General features: G+C 54.9%; 3 protein-coding genes across 3 annotated transcripts; 1 reads left to right on the forward strand and 2 right to left on the reverse strand.

Annotated features, from left to right (window-relative positions):
* Nucleotides 1-71: 71 nt before the first annotated feature.
* Nucleotides 72-5,609, reverse strand: CkaCkLH20_03632 (kinesin motor domain-containing protein; the record flags this gene model as incomplete). The annotated part of the gene is made up of 4 exons (XM_038886351.1): nt 72-641; nt 693-4,909; nt 5,001-5,324; nt 5,444-5,609. 4 exons carry the CDS (start codon nt 5,607-5,609, stop codon nt 72-74), a joined length of 5,277 nt encoding a protein of 1,758 aa, XP_038748193.1.
* Nucleotides 5,610-13,091: 7,482 nt separating this feature from the next.
* CkaCkLH20_03633 (uncharacterized protein) lies at nt 13,092-14,072 on the forward strand (the record flags this gene model as incomplete). The annotated part of the gene is made up of 1 exon (XM_038886352.1): nt 13,092-14,072. The coding sequence occupies one exon, from the start codon at nt 13,092-13,094 to the stop codon at nt 14,070-14,072; it is 981 nt and encodes a 326-aa protein (XP_038748194.1).
* Nucleotides 14,073-15,567: 1,495 nt separating this feature from the next.
* CkaCkLH20_03634 (uncharacterized protein) lies at nt 15,568-16,012 on the reverse strand (the record flags this gene model as incomplete). Its single annotated transcript, XM_038886353.1, has 2 exons — nt 15,568-15,654; nt 15,737-16,012. 2 exons carry the CDS (start codon nt 16,010-16,012, stop codon nt 15,568-15,570), a joined length of 363 nt encoding a protein of 120 aa, XP_038748195.1.
* Between the last annotated feature and the right edge of the window lie 894 nt (nt 16,013-16,906).

Raw genomic sequence — 16,906 nt, forward strand, 5'->3', positions numbered from 1 at the left:
CCTCACGAGGCAAACGAATCCAGACGGGTTCGGCCTTCGTGAGAGGTAAAGCCCCAGCAGCAGGGCTTCGCCTAGAAGCAGTTGAGGGAGCCCTTCTTCTTCTTCTTGGACAAGGCGTTCATGCGCTCCTCCAGCAGGCGCTGTTGCGCCTCGGCAGCCTGTCGCTTCTTGCGCTCCTCCTCGACGGCATGGAGACTCCAGCGGTTGTCTTGCTGGGGTGTCGGGGCAGGACGGTCCTTGAGCTCCTTGATCTCGCCCTCCAGCTCCACGCAGCGTTTGCGCCAGGCATCGCTGTCGGCCTTGACCTTGTTGGATTGGCGCTCGAGGTCGGTGAGCGCCTCCTCGAGGGTTTGGGTGAGTTGCTTCTCGGCCTGGAGGTGCTTCTCGATGGTGCGTATACGGGCTTCCTGGTCCTCTTGAATCTGGTTGACCGAGCCGTGGTTGTCCTTGCTGGCAGGGCGGTTTCCCTGTGTCGGGGTGCTGGGCACCGTTCCATTCGGGCCGGAGCCGGGTAAAGGGGGAAGAGGAATGGCGGGCGGGGGAGAGGGCAAAGAGGCGGCTGAAGCGCTCTTCCGCAGCGGCGAACTGATGGAGTTGGATCGCTGGACGTGACCGGAGTTTGAGGCCTCGTCGATCTTGACCTGTACATCGTTAGCTTCTGTGCTGCGTCGTTGTGGACAACAATGTCTTACCTGAAGAGCGGCATACTCAGCCCTGAGCGCCTCAAGCTCCGACTCGGCCTTGAACTTAGCAGCCTGTGCGTCTTCGATTTGGGCATTACGCTCTGTCTGCAGGGTGGACAGGCGGTTGTTGGTCATCTGCACCTGGTCGAAGTTGCTCTGCAGTTGATCCTCGAGCTCCTCCACCAGACGGGAGTTCTTCTTGTTCCTGTGCTCCAGGTCCGAGATCTTCTTACGAATAGCGGACAGCTGGTCGGGAAGAGGAGCGGGGCTCTTGATGGGCTCGCCTTCGGCGGTAAGCAGATCGGTCAATGTCGACTTGGCTTGCTCTAGCTCCTTCAAGATGTTGTCGTTGATAGTGGAAAGCTCGTTCACGTGCTTCTGGATCTCGCCAGACTTCTTCTGTTCTTCGCCCAGGGCCTTCTGATCGGCGATGAGGTCTTCGATGCGCTCTGTGATCTTTTCGATGCTGACGTCGAGACCAAGAGCAAACGCGACCTGAGTAGCAACCTTCATAAGGTCCTCCCGGGCGTCGTTCAGCTCGCACTCGAGGACTCGGACATTCTCGGCGTGCTCGTTCAGGAGAACGGCGACCTGCTCCTCGTAGCCCTTCTGCTCCAACTGCTTCATCTCCTCCAGTTCCTTGGCGTGGTTCTCCTGGAGCAACTTCATGCCGTCTTGATGAGTCTTCAGGGCTTGCTCGTGAGCAGCGATTTGGTTCTCGAGGTTGGAAATAAGGCTCTGCTGTGTCTTGGCTTGCGTCTCGTGCAGGTCGCGGGCCTTGATGGCCTCCTCCAGTTCAGTCTTCGTGGCTTCGTGGACGGCCTCGAGCTCGGAAACCTTGGAGGCGTTGGCATCGATAGCCGACTTGTACTCATTGATCTCGTCACGGAGGGCATTGACGAGAGTCTCATGCTTCTCCTCAATCTCCTTGACTTCTTCAACGCTCCGCGAAGCAGATTGCTCCGCAGCCTTGGAGTTCAGCGCAATGATCTGAGACTCGAGCTCCTCAATCGTGTTCATCATCTTGGTCTCTGTCTCCTGCATCGTGTCGAGGGCGGTCTGGTGCTTCGTCTGCCAGCTGGACAACTCGGCCTGGAGCTCGACAATCTTCTTGTCGTTCTCCTCTGTCGTTGCCACGTCCCTGGTGCTGACATCGGTAACCTCGGTGGATGCCTCGGGAACAGCCGCAACAGCGGCGGCGGTAGCTGCGGCAACGGCCGTCTCTGAAGGTTGCTCGACAGTGGCCTCTTCCTTAACAGCTGTACGCAGGCTCTCGAGCTCGGCCATCAGCTTCTTCTCGGTAGCATCGTGAGTCTCTCTCATCTCCTTCATCTGCTTCTCGCTAGCCTCGAGCTGATTCTTCAGAGTGGACACAACAGACATGTCCATGGGTGATGCCTGCAAACTGGATCGCTCGCGAGTGAGGCCGGAAATGATAGTCATCTTTGTCTCGATTTCTTTCTTGGTCGACGCGATATTGGCCTCGAGTTCCTGGATCCTCTCTGACCGCGCATGCAGCTCGTGCATTGCGGCGTTCAGGTTCAGCTCGAAGTTCTGCATGACGTCGGGCTGCTCTTCGAAGTTCTCCGCAGCGATGTTACGGAGCGAGGCGAACGATCGGTGAGCGCGATCAATGATCATGACGTTCTGGCTCGACTTGCGGCGGATGACGGGTTGACCGCTTCGTGGCGAAGTGACCTCGAGTGCCTTGGCTTGAGCGACTTCTGTCTTCAGCTCTTCGAGCATATCCAAAGCCTCGTGGTGCTTCTGTTCAAGTTGAGTATACTTCTGAGCCAGCTCCTTCTCCGCCAATTCCTTCTCAGCCGCGAGTGTCTTGAATTTCTCGACCTCTGTGGTAAGGAGGTCCTGGTGCATGAGATCCTCGGTCGAAGTGTGTTCGGCGTCGGACTCTCCTTCAGGCTTGGCAGTCGCAGTCTCGGCATCAGAGGGGTCGGCGTTCGCGGGTGAATCCATCGCAGAGGACAACTCTGACGACAGTGATCTAGATGAGAACTGGCCGTTCTCCTTGACGTCGCTCGACCTCGCGTCCGAGAAGAAAGAAGGCGGTCTTGTAAGGTTGGGAGAAGTGACAGACATCATCGAGTCTCGCACCTTGCGCTCAGGGTGTCGCGACTCGTCGATAGCATCCTGGAGGTCGGCCAAGGTGCGTAATGCCTCCTCATACTTGGAGTTCAAGAGGTCAAACTCGGTGATCGTCGTCTCGTGTTCGACGCGCAAGTCGAGAAGTTCTTGAGTGACGTTCTCGAGCTTGTCCTGGACAAACTTGGACTGCGCGGGGCTCGGTGGCGGGTACTCGTCCTTGTCGGCGTTGAGATTTTGCTCCTGGGCGTCGGGCGTCCTCACACCGGCCTTCTCGCTGGTTCCGTTCCTCTCGCTCGAGTCCGTCGCCTTGCCTGATGATGACTCCTCTTCAACACCTTCGGGGATGACGTCGCGGCTCATTCGGCTGACATGAGAGTGGCTTCGGGAGTGGTCGGCAAACTGTCGTCGCGCCACACCGTTGGGGCCCTCTGCGTCAGGCTCAGGAACCTTGCTGTCGCCTTGAATATGGTCCAGTTCGGTGAGAAGAGAGTCCAGCTTTCCGAGGGACCGTTGGCGCTCAATGACCTGCTCGAGTCTGTCGATTTCGCGCTGCATAAGCTCGGCATCTTGATCAGCCTCGGCAAGTCGCTCTTCCAGTGTCGAGATATAATCTTCGCAAGAAGCCTCATTCTCCCTCAAGCGCGAGATCTCCTTACGGAGCTCCACGATGATCGTCGCATTCTTCTCTTCTCCGGAGGTGTGGCCGTCGAGCTTGTTTTCTAGGTCGTGGAGGTAGTTCTCGGTGCTGGCCTCTCGGTCCATGAGCTTCTGTAGTCGTGCCTGCAGCTGAGTGTTGATGGTCTCGATATACGTGCACTTGGACTCTTTTTCCAACAAAGTCGCCTCGGTGTTTGAGAGAGTGCCGCGGGTGTTGGACAGGGACTGCTCGAGGGTCTGAATCGTCTTTTCGTATTCCAGAACGACTTGTTCGACGGCGGCGGCAAAGGAGTTTGAGCGGTTCAGACGCTCCGTTGCAGTGTCGCCCAGCGACTCCTCGAGATGGTCGTTCTCGGCCTGTTCGTTGTCGCGGGCCTTAGCCATCTCGGCAATTAACTTCGCGTGACGTTGACTCAGGGTCGTGTAGTTTTCTTGGGCGTCCAGCAGCTGGTTTTGCAACTCGACCTCCCTCTCGTTCTGTCGCTCGGACCGCTCGCCTGCAGAGGCTATGCGTCGCTCGCCCCCTCCCCGCTCCGCACTACGGATTTGTTCCCGCAAAAACGCGACCTCGGCCTTCAGACGATCAATGACTGCCTGCTTGTCACCTTCTTCCACCTGCTGGATCCGGGGTTTACTCTGGATAGCTCGGGCCCTCTGCGCATATTGGACGGTGTTTAGTGTCTCGCTAAGATGGAACTCAGCCGGAGTCACGCAAGCAATCATGTAGGTGATGGCATTTCCGCCGAGTGAGTCTTGTAGAAGGCGGGTGAGTTTGGAGTCACGGTAGGAGACGTGCGATCCAGCCTGGCGCGATGACAACTGAGAAATGACCTTGCCGAGCGCGGCGAGTCCGGCGTTGATCGAGATACCCTCCTTGGCGCGTTCACCTTGGGCACCTGTGTTCTTGAGACGTTCACTGCCGGCCAAATCGACGAAATGGAGCTTGCTGTCCGTTGTCACCCAGGTCTCAGACCCCGTCATAGCTTCGATGGGGACGGAGAACCGCTTGTCGGCACCATTAGAGGCCTGCAGACCGTTCTTGCGTTGTACCAAGTTCAGACTGAATACGGCGTGGGAACGGGAAGACCTAGCATTAATGGCCGTCGCATCTGTTTGTCGGAGGGTCGAGCCGAAATTCAATGCCCGCATGAGGTCTTCTACCGAGTTGATCTCGACTTGCCGCAGGCCGGTCAGAATGATGTTGCCCTTGACGTCTTCGCGAATCGTAACATTGGTGCGCTCATGCTGTGGGACGTGGTCCGGGACTAGGAGATCTCGCAGCTGTTCGTTGTAGATTTCGACGTATGTGGCCTTCAGGGACCAGTTTCGTTCGGATGACGAGCCCGCCGCCCCTTGGGCCGAATATCGGTTGGGTGTACGCAGTTGAGACATGGAGCCTCGGTTCGCCTGCTTTTTCGACCCATCTAGCTTCTCGAACAACGCTGTCGCCGCTCTGGGAATGACACCTGGACAGATATTTGTCAGCTGACGACCTATTGAGGCTGGACGCGCCTCGGGGAATACAAGTTCGCTAGAGAGAAAGGCGGTGGAACTTACCCATGATCTCGACGTCGCTCTGCTCGTTGGGCCCTGACGTGCCCATCGTGTACGACTTTCCAGCTCCTGATTGTCCGTACGCCAGGAGCGAGACATTGTAACCCTGAATAAACGCGGTGACGCAATCGTTCAAGTATTCCCAGATACCCTCCTGGTCCACGTCGGAGCCGAAAACGCGGTCGAAGACGAACAGTTTCTTGCCTTGGGGCGAGTCGATGGCGATGTTCGTATTTGAGGTGACCTGGACCATGGACCGTTGAAATCGTTGGGGGATTAATTCGTATCCGGGGTCTGTGGGCTGGAGTGCTGGCCGAACGCGCACGGCTGTGTTGGAGAAATATTGGTGGTTAGTGGTGTGATGTCCTGTTTGCACGAAAAGGGGGGTAGGCGACGCGACGTCGGGTCTGGCGACGAATGTCGATGCCGCCGGGAGGCGAACTTACCGACTTTGACGGCGGTCCGGGCATCTTCGTCAGAAGCTCTGCTGCCGCCGCCGTGCTTGCTGGTCATGCTCATGCGGCTATTACTTCTGGGCGTCGGTCGCACCATTGCGCTCATCGGTCTCTGGGGCATATGGTTCCCGGGAGAGGCCGGCGGCGAGCTGGCCATGATGGGAGAGGAAAGAAGAGGAAAGGCTTCTCTCGATCGGCACGGGAGGAAATCGTTCCTCCTTGTATAAGGTTAGGCGCGCGAGGCCAGAGACAAAAGGTCGACGAACTGGGGTGTCGGGATTGTGCAGTCCCCAGGTCAGACCCTGTGTCGTTGAGGGTATGAAGCACTGTTCAGTATCTGGTGCTGTTGTGCCGATGTCTCAAAAGTGTAATCGGATCGATGTGGGCGGTGGAATTTGGGTGCGTGGAGGGTTCCCGTCGCGGAAGCGTCGACTTCCATGCACTATTCTTATGCTTCGTTCGTGGGTACTCGTTGTTTGGGAATGTCGTTCGTGAGGTGCAAAGGAGCGGATGGGGCAGCGTTTTCCTTCACCGGGGCATCGGCAGCGCAGCAGTCGTGATGGCTCGGTGCAGGACGTGAGGACGCAAGCGTCGTGCAGTCGAGAGTCGAGAGGCGAAAGACAAACAACAACGGAAAGCAAATGGCTCGCGGAGTCGGGTGCTGCGGTACCCAGTGCCGTTGCGTTGCGTCGGGTTGCGGAGCGAGCTCTGCGTTGTCCGGCGTTGCTTGGGAGCGCGAGATTGTTGGAGATGTTCGGAGGATAGGGTAGCCCGGGATAATTGACTGTTTTGTTGCGCGGCGTGCCGTCCAGTCGAAATGGATTGGGGGGGGTTGTCCAACAAGTCAGGGGTGTGTATGGACGAGGCGGAAGAGAGGATCTTTCGCTGGGCTTGCTGATGTGTGTGCCGTGCGGTGCCAATGCCAACGTGCCAGTGCCTGTTGTTCCTGGCTTCGTGGCAGAAAATAGTGGTGGACAAGTGGTAGACTGGACCGGACTGGACCAGCCTGCAGCGGACTGGCGTGGTGGTGGACTACCTAGCGTGGAGCGGCAGCAGAGCAGAGGCCAGAGGAGAGGAGAGCAGAAGCAGCAACAAGGGGCTACCAGGCCAGGGGAGTCGACGGACGGTGGTGGTGTTTATTTCGAAGGCCCCGACAGGCGTGGATGGGTGGAAGCGTGGATGGGCGTGGACAATTGGAAATGACCGGGGTGAAGCACGCTGGGTGGATGTCTGGCAAATTAGAAGCGCGTCGGAATCGGCCTCTGATTGGGAGGCGCGCAATGTGACGGATGCGCCCGTTCTCGCAGTCGAGCAAGCGAGTCGTTTGCTGAGCCGACTCGGGGATGAGCTGGAGGGTCTCTTGCTGTTCTGGTCGTTTTGCGAGGGAAATATCCCGGGCGATCGTCGCTGTCGCAAATGCCACGATGCTGCCGAGAGGAAGTTGAGGCCGGGGATGTTTTGGGCAGGAGAAAGAGGAGAGAAAAGAAGGCCGGAAGACAGATGGAAGAAGACGTGGACAGCACCTCGAGAGAAAAGAGGCAGGAGGCGAAAAATTGGTCAATGGCGGAAAAAACGACCAACGAACCGTGGATGACAAACAGGAAAGAGCAAAGTGGTCGGACTTGCCTCGCCTCACCTGTTTGTTTGTTTGGTCGTCGATGCATCAAGTCGACAATGGAAGTCAGTGCCATTATTATTAAGGTGCCATATTACTGTACGGATAAGCACGGGAAGCCAGCAATAAGGTGATGAGGTGCAGCCTGCGGGCATCGTCACTGCTGCATCGAGTCTATTCAGAGTTACCAGATGGAACCCGTTGAATCGTCTGAATCACCACCAAAAGATGTCGATAATTCGTAGTTCATTCTCCCCTAAAAACACACCAAATCACTGATCACTGGCACCAGGCGAGAGGAAATGGCCGAGAGTCCGGCGAATACTAAGGTACTTGGCGATAGGTACCATGGTACAGGGTTAAGGGTCCAGGCCAGGGATGGCCATGCATTTGAGGGGGCCGTGTTATTCAGGGCCGTTCGCCTTTTGACTCTCAATTCGAGAGTCTCAAATAATTAGTAGGCATGAGACATGTCAACGGGACGGGTATGATTCCATATCTTTGCAATCCAAAGGAAGAGAGACAGACGCTAACATAGAGGCCACCTCGTCACTGAGTCCTCCAAACGACGCAGACACACACGTTTCCGTCGGTTAGGACCGTTTTGTTCTTCATCAGGGGGTGAGATTGGGGGCTACCTTTTAAGCCCATTCAGGACCATTCAGCGACGAGTAGGCGGTCTCGAACAGGAAGAGGCTGTTTTGGTGCCGGATTTCAGGACTTCTACGGATAAGGGAAAACACCATTCTATCACTTATTGAGGAGAGAGGAAAAGCAGAAAAAAGAAGAGAGAGACCACTTGGACCACCAGACGTGAAAAAGCCGGGGTGCACGCCAGGCGGGGCATCCGGGTGCGCTCTAGCCCGAATCGGGCATAGCGGCTGATGAACCCCGTTGCACCAGTCAGATGTTCAGCAGAAAAGAGAAAGAACTGCAAACCGCCGACCGCCAACTGCCTGCCCTAAGATGAATTCGGGGAAGCACCTTCTTGCCCAGTCTGCAAGGCACAGGAACAAGTGAGAGAAATCCGAGGCAAGCACGATGCAGGTACAGGTATTCATACAAATGGAATGGGCAGTTACCAGCTGCATCGTGCCTTCCTCTGCCGGACACATGCTATGAGGTACGTACCCTCACCGGCCTCCACACCGGACGCAGGGACCAGCTTGCCCCCAACTTTCCCTTTTTTTTTTCCACGAACCCACCGAAAAAATGCGTCCACCCTTGAGGTGACTTCGACTTGACACGAGCCGTTGAAGCGACAACTGCCCAGGCCAAAAAAAAAAAAACAAGCAGCAACTTGAGTGAAACGACAAAACAACACTCTCCATCCTTGTACCGGTACTTCGGGACACCGTCGTCGCCTGGACCCTTTTTTTCGGACATCGCCAGCCTTCGGGGTCCCGTCTCTCGGGTCCTGTCCCTTCTCACAGGGCAGAGACACGTTGCGAAGGGAGGGAGATAACGCAGCAAGATTTTATCATCAGACTCGAGAAACGCCTATCGCGCTTCTACGATTCCCATCCTGCAGATCCGCGCGGCCGGTCGGTCATTAATCACATTCCAGCAACCTGAGGACCGCAGAAGTACTCCGTTCGCCTGCATTTGCACTTGAAAACTCGTCAGTTTTCTGCGCAGACGATAATTAATAACATTTCTTTTTCCTCAGAACCATGGCCGATGCCCGGGCAATTCAAACACGCCAAATATCACGGGAAAATCCACAATAGGCCTTTCGATCCATCCATTGGCTGCTATCCAGGAAATATTGCATTCTCGATGCCTACTATCCGTCAGCAGACTACTACGCCAGCTGGGCCCGAAAAGCCGGCTAGAAATACACTTCCGGCCGAAGTCCCGTCTCACACATCTACCGGTTCCTGAGACGTGACAGCTATGTACCAGCCATACATAGCGAACCCAGAATGGAGCCACTTGACTTCCGCGGGAAAACCGATCTGGCGGGAGCACAGCTGGAGAGCTGAAGACAGACGCTGTACGAGCTCGAGCTGAGACTCGACCCGAGAGACAATGGAGGCGAATGACGACTGTGGTCAGCCGCCTTGTTCACAAGCTTCCAATCCAAGCTCGGCTCTGAACCTTTTTGCTTGATACCACCAACCAATGCCTCAGACCAAGTTCCAATATCCTACCCGATTGCTGTTACCAGCCAGTAGCACCACCCGAGTCTGTTCGTACTGGTAATTGGAACCAAGACGCCAGCTTGACGAACCACTGCGCATCCAAAGACTGCCCCGGACAGGGCCCATGATTCGTCTTCAGAGTCCCCATTATCTTAGGTGGATGATTAAGACGAAGCCGGATCAGACCATCATCTGCCGTCTCGAGGCATTGATCGACCTTCCCGCCAATATCACCCAAAACCTTATGCGCCGCTACTACGCGGTTACAGTTTGCCAGCGTAACATCCGCGTCGCCATCCTATCACCAGATTCTCGCCAGTCGCCTGTGGAGGAGGAACACTAACGCCGCTACATCGGCTTCGAAGCCTTCCAGGAGCTGACAAACGTGCATTGCATCCTTCCACGAAGAAATCCTCCGAATTCTTGCAGCACGACTTGAACTATTCCAAACTCAAAACTGCCAGCGTTCCACCGTGCGCGAGGGCAGACGCAGAAAAAAGGGGTCTCGCTCGCTTGCCAATCCTATCATCCCATCCATCTGCGATGTTTGGTCCTCCACCAGGTCTGAGGCCCGACGCCCAGCGGCTTCTCTGAGACTCTCGGGATGCCGACAAACTGTCTTCCGAGTCTGAATTAGAAATGATCGGTTCATCTTTCTTCTCGGGTTTTCTTCCATTCCCGCCACTACTGCGCCGCGGAATCCGGATCCAAGGCTCCCAGCATCCATCGTTTCTGTCACCAATCGTCAATCGCGTTCGAATCGGATTCTAGAATCGCCGCTCAAGCAGTGCCCAAATCTAAGACCATTCTACAGTCTTTGCATCATCAACCCGCAGGACTTCAGCGCAAATGATCTTCAGTACGCGATAGACTTCGTTCCCCCCATCCTTGCGAAGAACTTGGTTTGATAACCATACCAAACCCACGTGGGCCAACTGCAAATAGCAGCGTTCATCCCTATTCTGTGGGATATATGCACGTCTTGCTATGGCCCCCAAAACCTCTTGCTTCGCGGAAGTGTAGCACTCTCAGTCCCGCGACCCAGTTGCCACGATGAACTTCTCTTTCTTACGCACCAAACCTCCATATCGCATAAATTGCGACACATTCTTACGCGGTCGGCAAGAAAGATTTGACTTTCGAACCACCGGGAGACCCTGATGTCGTCGACCGAAAAACCTGCATATTCCTAGCTAGGTCGAGCGGAATACCCTCCCGCTCAAGCACAAGCCAATTCATCCACATGAGTTGGTGGCAACGCCCACGAACGGCCTGCCCTTTTCTTAGCTACGCGTTCGCGCACGACACGCAGGGTTGTGGTGGCTTGCCGCCGTCTCTTCTTCTCTTCGACCCGCCGTTCTCATCTTCCTCCACAATATACTACCGTTCCTGTTTCACCATGCACCGCCCATCTCATCACCACCGCCCATGCGAACCTGTTTTTGCTGAACCTCGCATCCAGGCAGCCTTTCGGGATGACTTGTTCGCTTGTCGCGGGGTTCTCTTCTCCCGCTGGCCGGCTTTCCGCCTTGTCCACAACGAACTCCGCCGTGCCACACATGAACCCAAAGATAGCAGCAAATCTACTTGCGTCATACGAGGTCGAACTCTTCATGTCGATAAGGCGCGGGACGATCGGTGACCGCTAAGACCTTGTCAAACGAGAACCACGGCACAAATGCGATGGCGGCTTGCAGGGCGTCCCTAACGCGGTTCCGGCCGCTCGCCTCGTACCGCCCATGCAGAGCGGATGAGATGCTGACTGCATACGCCCGGTAGTACGCGCAGCATGCATAACTTGACATCGACAGATGCGGCACAGTGATCGAGCCCGGTGCCACCGGATATCCCGCTTTGCATCTCTAGCCTCAGCCATGTTGTGCGGTGACAGGCGAATGTCGCAGTGGTCGAATGCTCTCAAGTATCACGCTTCCAGGGATCGAATCAACCCGCACGGCGCGATGTTCATCCAGCTGGAACAAAACCTTTCGTCTTGGGTGTTCCAGGCAGGTTGCGGTCTAACCATTTTTCAAGGCGGGAGAGCGCTCTGGTTATATCCTCATAGGCGCGCTCGGTTTCGTTTCGATCTTCTTCCCAAGTTTGGCTCCATGCTCGCATGCATTCATGTTTCGAGGATCATTCCCTACTCGTCGTACACGAGAGTCATAAGCCTCGATTCAGTCTATGGATTTCATCGAGTAAGTCGGAGCCAACGTGCCCGGCAAGTGGGAGATCATTCACATTCCGGTTCCCCGGATATTTGGAAGCTTGTTTGTCGGGCAATCATGGACGTGCCCTGATCGGCGTTTGCTTTTCGGTGAAAGCGCAGTCACGTATCAAAGTCGAATGACATACAGCTCAACCTTAAACCTCGTCATTTCTTTTCGGACTCGGTCAGGTCGAGTCGTCAGCCATTGACAGACTGCAATCTGTGAAGCCAGTGTATGCTGGGTCTGTCCGACAGGACATGTGCTTGTGTCTGGTCAGCTCGCACTCAGATGAAGCGCGATATCGTGATATCACCTTCGTCGTACTCGTCGTTCGCCGGCATCCAGACGAGATCTCGTCATTTCAACCCGCCGGTTATCCATTTTTCATGGAAAATGATCCATAAGGTCTCATCAGTCGTTCGCGGGACGCATGTACGAAAACCCACGTCGTGCGCATGTGGCGCCTCGTTCGGCATCCGGGTCGAGCTCATTGTAATGTTAGTCGTGGCCGGCTGCGCTGCCTGTCCGTCCGACTTGAGCTATGAATGGGCTCACGTATCGGATCATGTTCGCCGAGAGGAGTCTCGAGCCAGAGCACTTCCGGAACGAGGAGTTTATATCATATCTGATTTTACGGGGCCGGTTGGCGCGCCGATATGGAGCCATTCGGAGTGATCCACAGACGACCGAACTTCTCCGCTCCGGATTCTCCACGATGTAAACTCCAACCATCAACGGAGCAAGTTACCAACATGATCATCCCTTTTTTTCACCATCGCTTAGAAGCTTTCCGCTGTCGGGTAGACCTTCTGTCTGTGTCGGAAGCACCCGAGAACTTATCTTCTAAACCCCTCTTAATTATCCCACGTTCCCAGCAGTCAACACCGTAACAGCGAATAACTGCAAGGCTTGACTGTAAGGTTACCAACCCAAATTCGGACTCTCCACGGTCGACTACCAACTAACTCCGCCAAACCAAGATCATCCTAGCTTTTGGGCCTTGCTTCCTTGATTCTCATTGGCCCCGAAGCTTGGCTCGACGGAAACGACACCCCGTGTTGGGCAACATCGACGCCAAGCTCTCAAACTCACAGTCCTCGACGAGTCATAGGCCCTAGACAGTCCGCATACCGCTCCAGTACACGCGTGTTTTCCGGGTTCTGAGTAGATCAATCACGTAGCACCTCCCGGGTTAACTACACCAGTTTGCGTTTCAACAACCTGAGTCTCCAAACTCAAACCCGACTAATGACGGGATATCCGCCCTACAACCCTCCAGGCGGGAGCTGGGCAGTTTATAGGATGAATATGGCCCGCTTGGCATACTCTTGCACAGTCTCCGTCCGCCATTCCACATACGCATGCTTTACCATCACTCGACATCACAGCATTCCCCGCTCGATGTTTATCCACGCAGACGGGGCCCAAGATTCTTGGCTGCTGCCGTGGCTATACCTCCAGAACGACGGGTCTTGACGAATACGCAACCGCAACACCGAGAAACGCGATCGCTGGGCGGGGGACAACCTCGAAGGAACGGCGTACGTCTGTAAGACGGAGCCACCCTCCGCGAAACGAAGAAAACGCGCATCCTACACCGGATCGATCCGAGAAGTGCACCGCTCACAGACCGAACCCGCCAAAGTCCCATAAAAACCAACACACACAGAATGGCCGACAACATAAAAGGCTCCCAGGACCTCTCGCGCGAGGAGGCCATGGCCATCGCCGCCCTCGCGACGGCCGGCATCTACAACGCCCTCGAGATCTACGTCCTCATCCTCTCCACCTTCCGCCAGCGCCGCGGCCGCTACTTCTGGTCCATGGTCGTCGCCAACACGGGCATCTTCATCCACGCCATCGTCTCACTAACACGCTACCTCCGCCGCTCCGGCACCGTCGTCCCCGGCGCCTTCGCCCTCGTCGCCTGGGTCATGATGGTCACCGGCCAGTCCGTCGTGCTGTGGAGCAGGCTGCACCTCGTCGTCTACAACCGCGGCCTCGTCCGCCTCGTGCTGGGCCTCATCGTCGCCAACGGGTGCGCGATCCACGTCCCCATGGCCGTCTTCTGGGTGCTCTGCTGGGCGACCCCGCCGGACGCGCAGGCCGGCTGGATCGAGCGGTACGGCGTGTACGAGAAGGTCTCGATCGTGCTGTTCACGCTGCAGGAGACCTTCCTGACGGGGATTTTTGCCAGGCAGGGCTTCTTCAACCTCAGGCCGCTGTTCGCGTTCAAGACGCGCTCGGCGCGGCTCATCTCGTGGTACCTGCTGAGCCTGTTCATACTCGTCTTCGTGCTGGACGTCGGGCTCGTGGTGCTCGAGTACACGAACAACTTCGTCTTCCAGACGTCGAGCAAGCCGCTGGTGTACAGCATCAAGCTCAAGGTGGAGTTCACGGTGCTGAACCGGCTGCTGGCGTTTACCAAGATGAACTCGTGCGATTGTCACCACCTGAGCGACGGGCCGGGGAGTTTCACGACGGGGATGGTGACGAAGGATAGTAATACGGCGGCGGCGGCGGCGGCGAAGGGACAGGCGGCGGTGGGGAGGGAGGGGGAGGGGGCGAAGCTTAGTGGGAATGGGAATGGGAATGGGATGTCGCCTTTGCCTGATTCTGAGAGGCCTGATCATATCTTTGATGGGCAGTAGCAGGGGGAGAAACGCCGTGTGTTTGGTTGTGTTTGGGAAAAGCATTTTGTGGGCGGAACGGCGTATGGAAGGGCGGCATGGATTTGATACCCCTTAGAGATGACAGCTATGAGGCGATTTTAGACAGCGAAAAGGCGAGGTCATGACTTTCTACTTCTTCGGATTCTCAGCAACAAGTTCCTTTCAGATGAAGGCGCTATTGTGTGTCCGTGCGGATAGTGGGATCAGATGCCAGGCGAGGACGCAGAGTCCATACTGGCACGATTGCGTGTAAAGTGGGAATACTTAATGACCACGGCTGAAGGCAGATAATTGGCGCTCAGTATCGTCCCGTGAAAGACGACCCGGTGCGCGCCCAGCTCTGAAAGAACTTTATGGCGGTTTACTAATATGGTGTTCTTCGATATAGTTATCATAATATTAGCACTCTAGCCTTTTCTATCTCTTGATGAAATAAATGGATGCAAAGAGTAGTTGAACTAGTATTGACAGGCAGTATCATCCCATTTCACCGCAAGTTGAACTTTTGAAATATAACGGAGAATACGATTGCTGAGCTGATGAAATAAGACAAGAACAGACTTGCCGCGGTCCCGTCTCGGCTGCGACGCTGATATGGGAGCATGATGAACCGGTCTTTGAACGTTTCGCCTCGACAGTCATGAACCCCGGAACCTTTTTTTAAGGTTGTTGACGGCAGATCCTTGAGTACGGACGAGCGAGCCCCCCTGCATGATGCAGAGTTGATTTTGTTCTGCGCTGTAACCCTGCATCCGACAGGTTTTCTTTGTCATCCATCACGTTGTTGGATGGTAACCCCGCATGCCGGGAGTTGAATGTTCGGCATCTACTTCGGAAAGTGAGCAAGTCCTATAGACTCGAAGCGTTTTGAAGAACTGAAGGGCGTGTTTGTGGGCTGTTGGGTATTAGCTGGTTCAGCACGCCGGAGGCTGATGATGTTACTGTGGCTGGTTTCGTGGTTGCATGTGGTGTCATAGGTCCTTGTGTATTCACTCATATTGCTATCGCTATTAGACTCTCAGAAAAGCCAACCAGCAGTACCTCTACATACTAAGTGTATCGAATCTGACTGAGGTTTTGAAGTGTTACAGATTGTTTGTTGAGTGTCTACTATAGGATGAAGTTGGTTCAACAAAAGTTAAGCTCAGCTCTTATCGTAGTACTTTCGTCAATCTGAAGTTATCTCACTATCTGGTCCCCTTTTCTATCAAAGAATGTACGTGTCTCATTACATGTTGAATGCTATGAAGACACCATATAAACCCCCACAAACGATACATCAACAAAAGAATGTCCCGGCTCCCGAGCACTATGTTCTGTTCATACTGCCTACTTCGCTCCCAACTGTTACGTCTCGACTTCCACGACCCGACGGACGTCTTCCGAGGTTTCGCGAAACCCAGCAACGCCGTAAACATTTATTCGGCATTAAGGCTTTAGTTGACTACACAAACTCTCATCAGCGTCATTGAAATTATACAAAGCCGAGATTCAACTCGGGATCGTAAGGGAAGTAAAACGTACCCCGCGCGCAACTCTTCTTGTTCTTGCCGCAGATCATCTGGAAGGAAGGCACACACACGTTAGCTTTCTGCCCAGGCCTGTACACATTAACGTATCTGGCGAGGGATTGGAGAACATACGTCCTTTCCTGTGCGGCACGAGTACCGGACGCATTGTCTGGTCATACAGCTGAGCGGGCAGTTGGCGTCGCGCTTGGCAACGGCACCGCCGCACATGGGACTGCCGCAGGCACGCTTGTCGAGGCCGAAAATGTCGGTGAGAGGCTCGTCGTAGACCGGCTCGTCGACGGAGGGCTCCTCGAGGGCGCTCCTGTCGTTCAGGTCGTTGGGGAGGGCGGTGGCCTGGGCGGTGAGGGCGAGCCCGGAGAGGAAGATGAGAGCTTGGGAGAACTTCATGGTGATGGGTTGGGGTGCGAATGGCTGTGTTGGTGTGTTTTGATGCTTGAAACTGCTTGATCTGGGGAATTGGGACTTTTCTCTGTAGAAGGAGAACAGCGTTTTATAGACGTCTTTTCCATGTTATTGGGATGGTTTTTCAAATTCAAAACTGAGACCTTGTGTATGCCTGGATACTTGCGTTCGCCCGGCTAACGAGAGAAAAGGAATTCGTACGCCGAATGGTCCCAACTTCCAAATACTTCGATGTTGGATTCCCGACTTTCACTCAAAATGAGCGGTCAGAACACTCTTGGAAGTCTGTCTTACGAAGTCGTAGAGTTCCTTGTTACACAATTGTCTTCGCGTTTCTTGAAGGATCCATATGCCTAGAGAAGCTAGGTAGCCACCAGCCAATAGCCTTTACACTCAGACGAGTGTGAGCACAGCATTCCAGTTCGATCCTTTCGACTTCCAGATACTATCTGTGGCAACTCCTTCGTGGATCGCAACATCCAGTATCCGTATGTTGCACACTTGGGCCTGTTTGTGATGAAAGATCTTCAATCCGCAGCAGATGCCACGTGACAGATTATTCAGACATCAACGGCTGACGTTGAAAAGCGTCTCCGCATTTGGGACGGAGAATACGGAGAGTGCGGAGAATACGGAGAATAAGGGAGGGCCGAAACATCGAGCTCCGTACTGTCTTCCAATGGGATGGTGACGAGCATGTATCCCCAAATGTTAATGATCATCCCGCTCTTCTCACGTCAGCTGGATGCGTATCACCCACCGCCTGCTTTTTGTTCACGGCGAGAGTCTGGTGACATTATACATACACGCTCTCAAAAACACCCAGAAGTTTCTGCTGATGGGTAATTATCACCGTTATCGTCCATAGGAAGTAGATTA

Source organism: Colletotrichum karsti, assembly GCF_011947395.1.
Source record: "Colletotrichum karsti strain CkLH20 chromosome Unknown Scaffold9, whole genome shotgun sequence".
NCBI lineage: Eukaryota > Fungi > Ascomycota > Sordariomycetes > Glomerellales > Glomerellaceae > Colletotrichum > Colletotrichum karsti.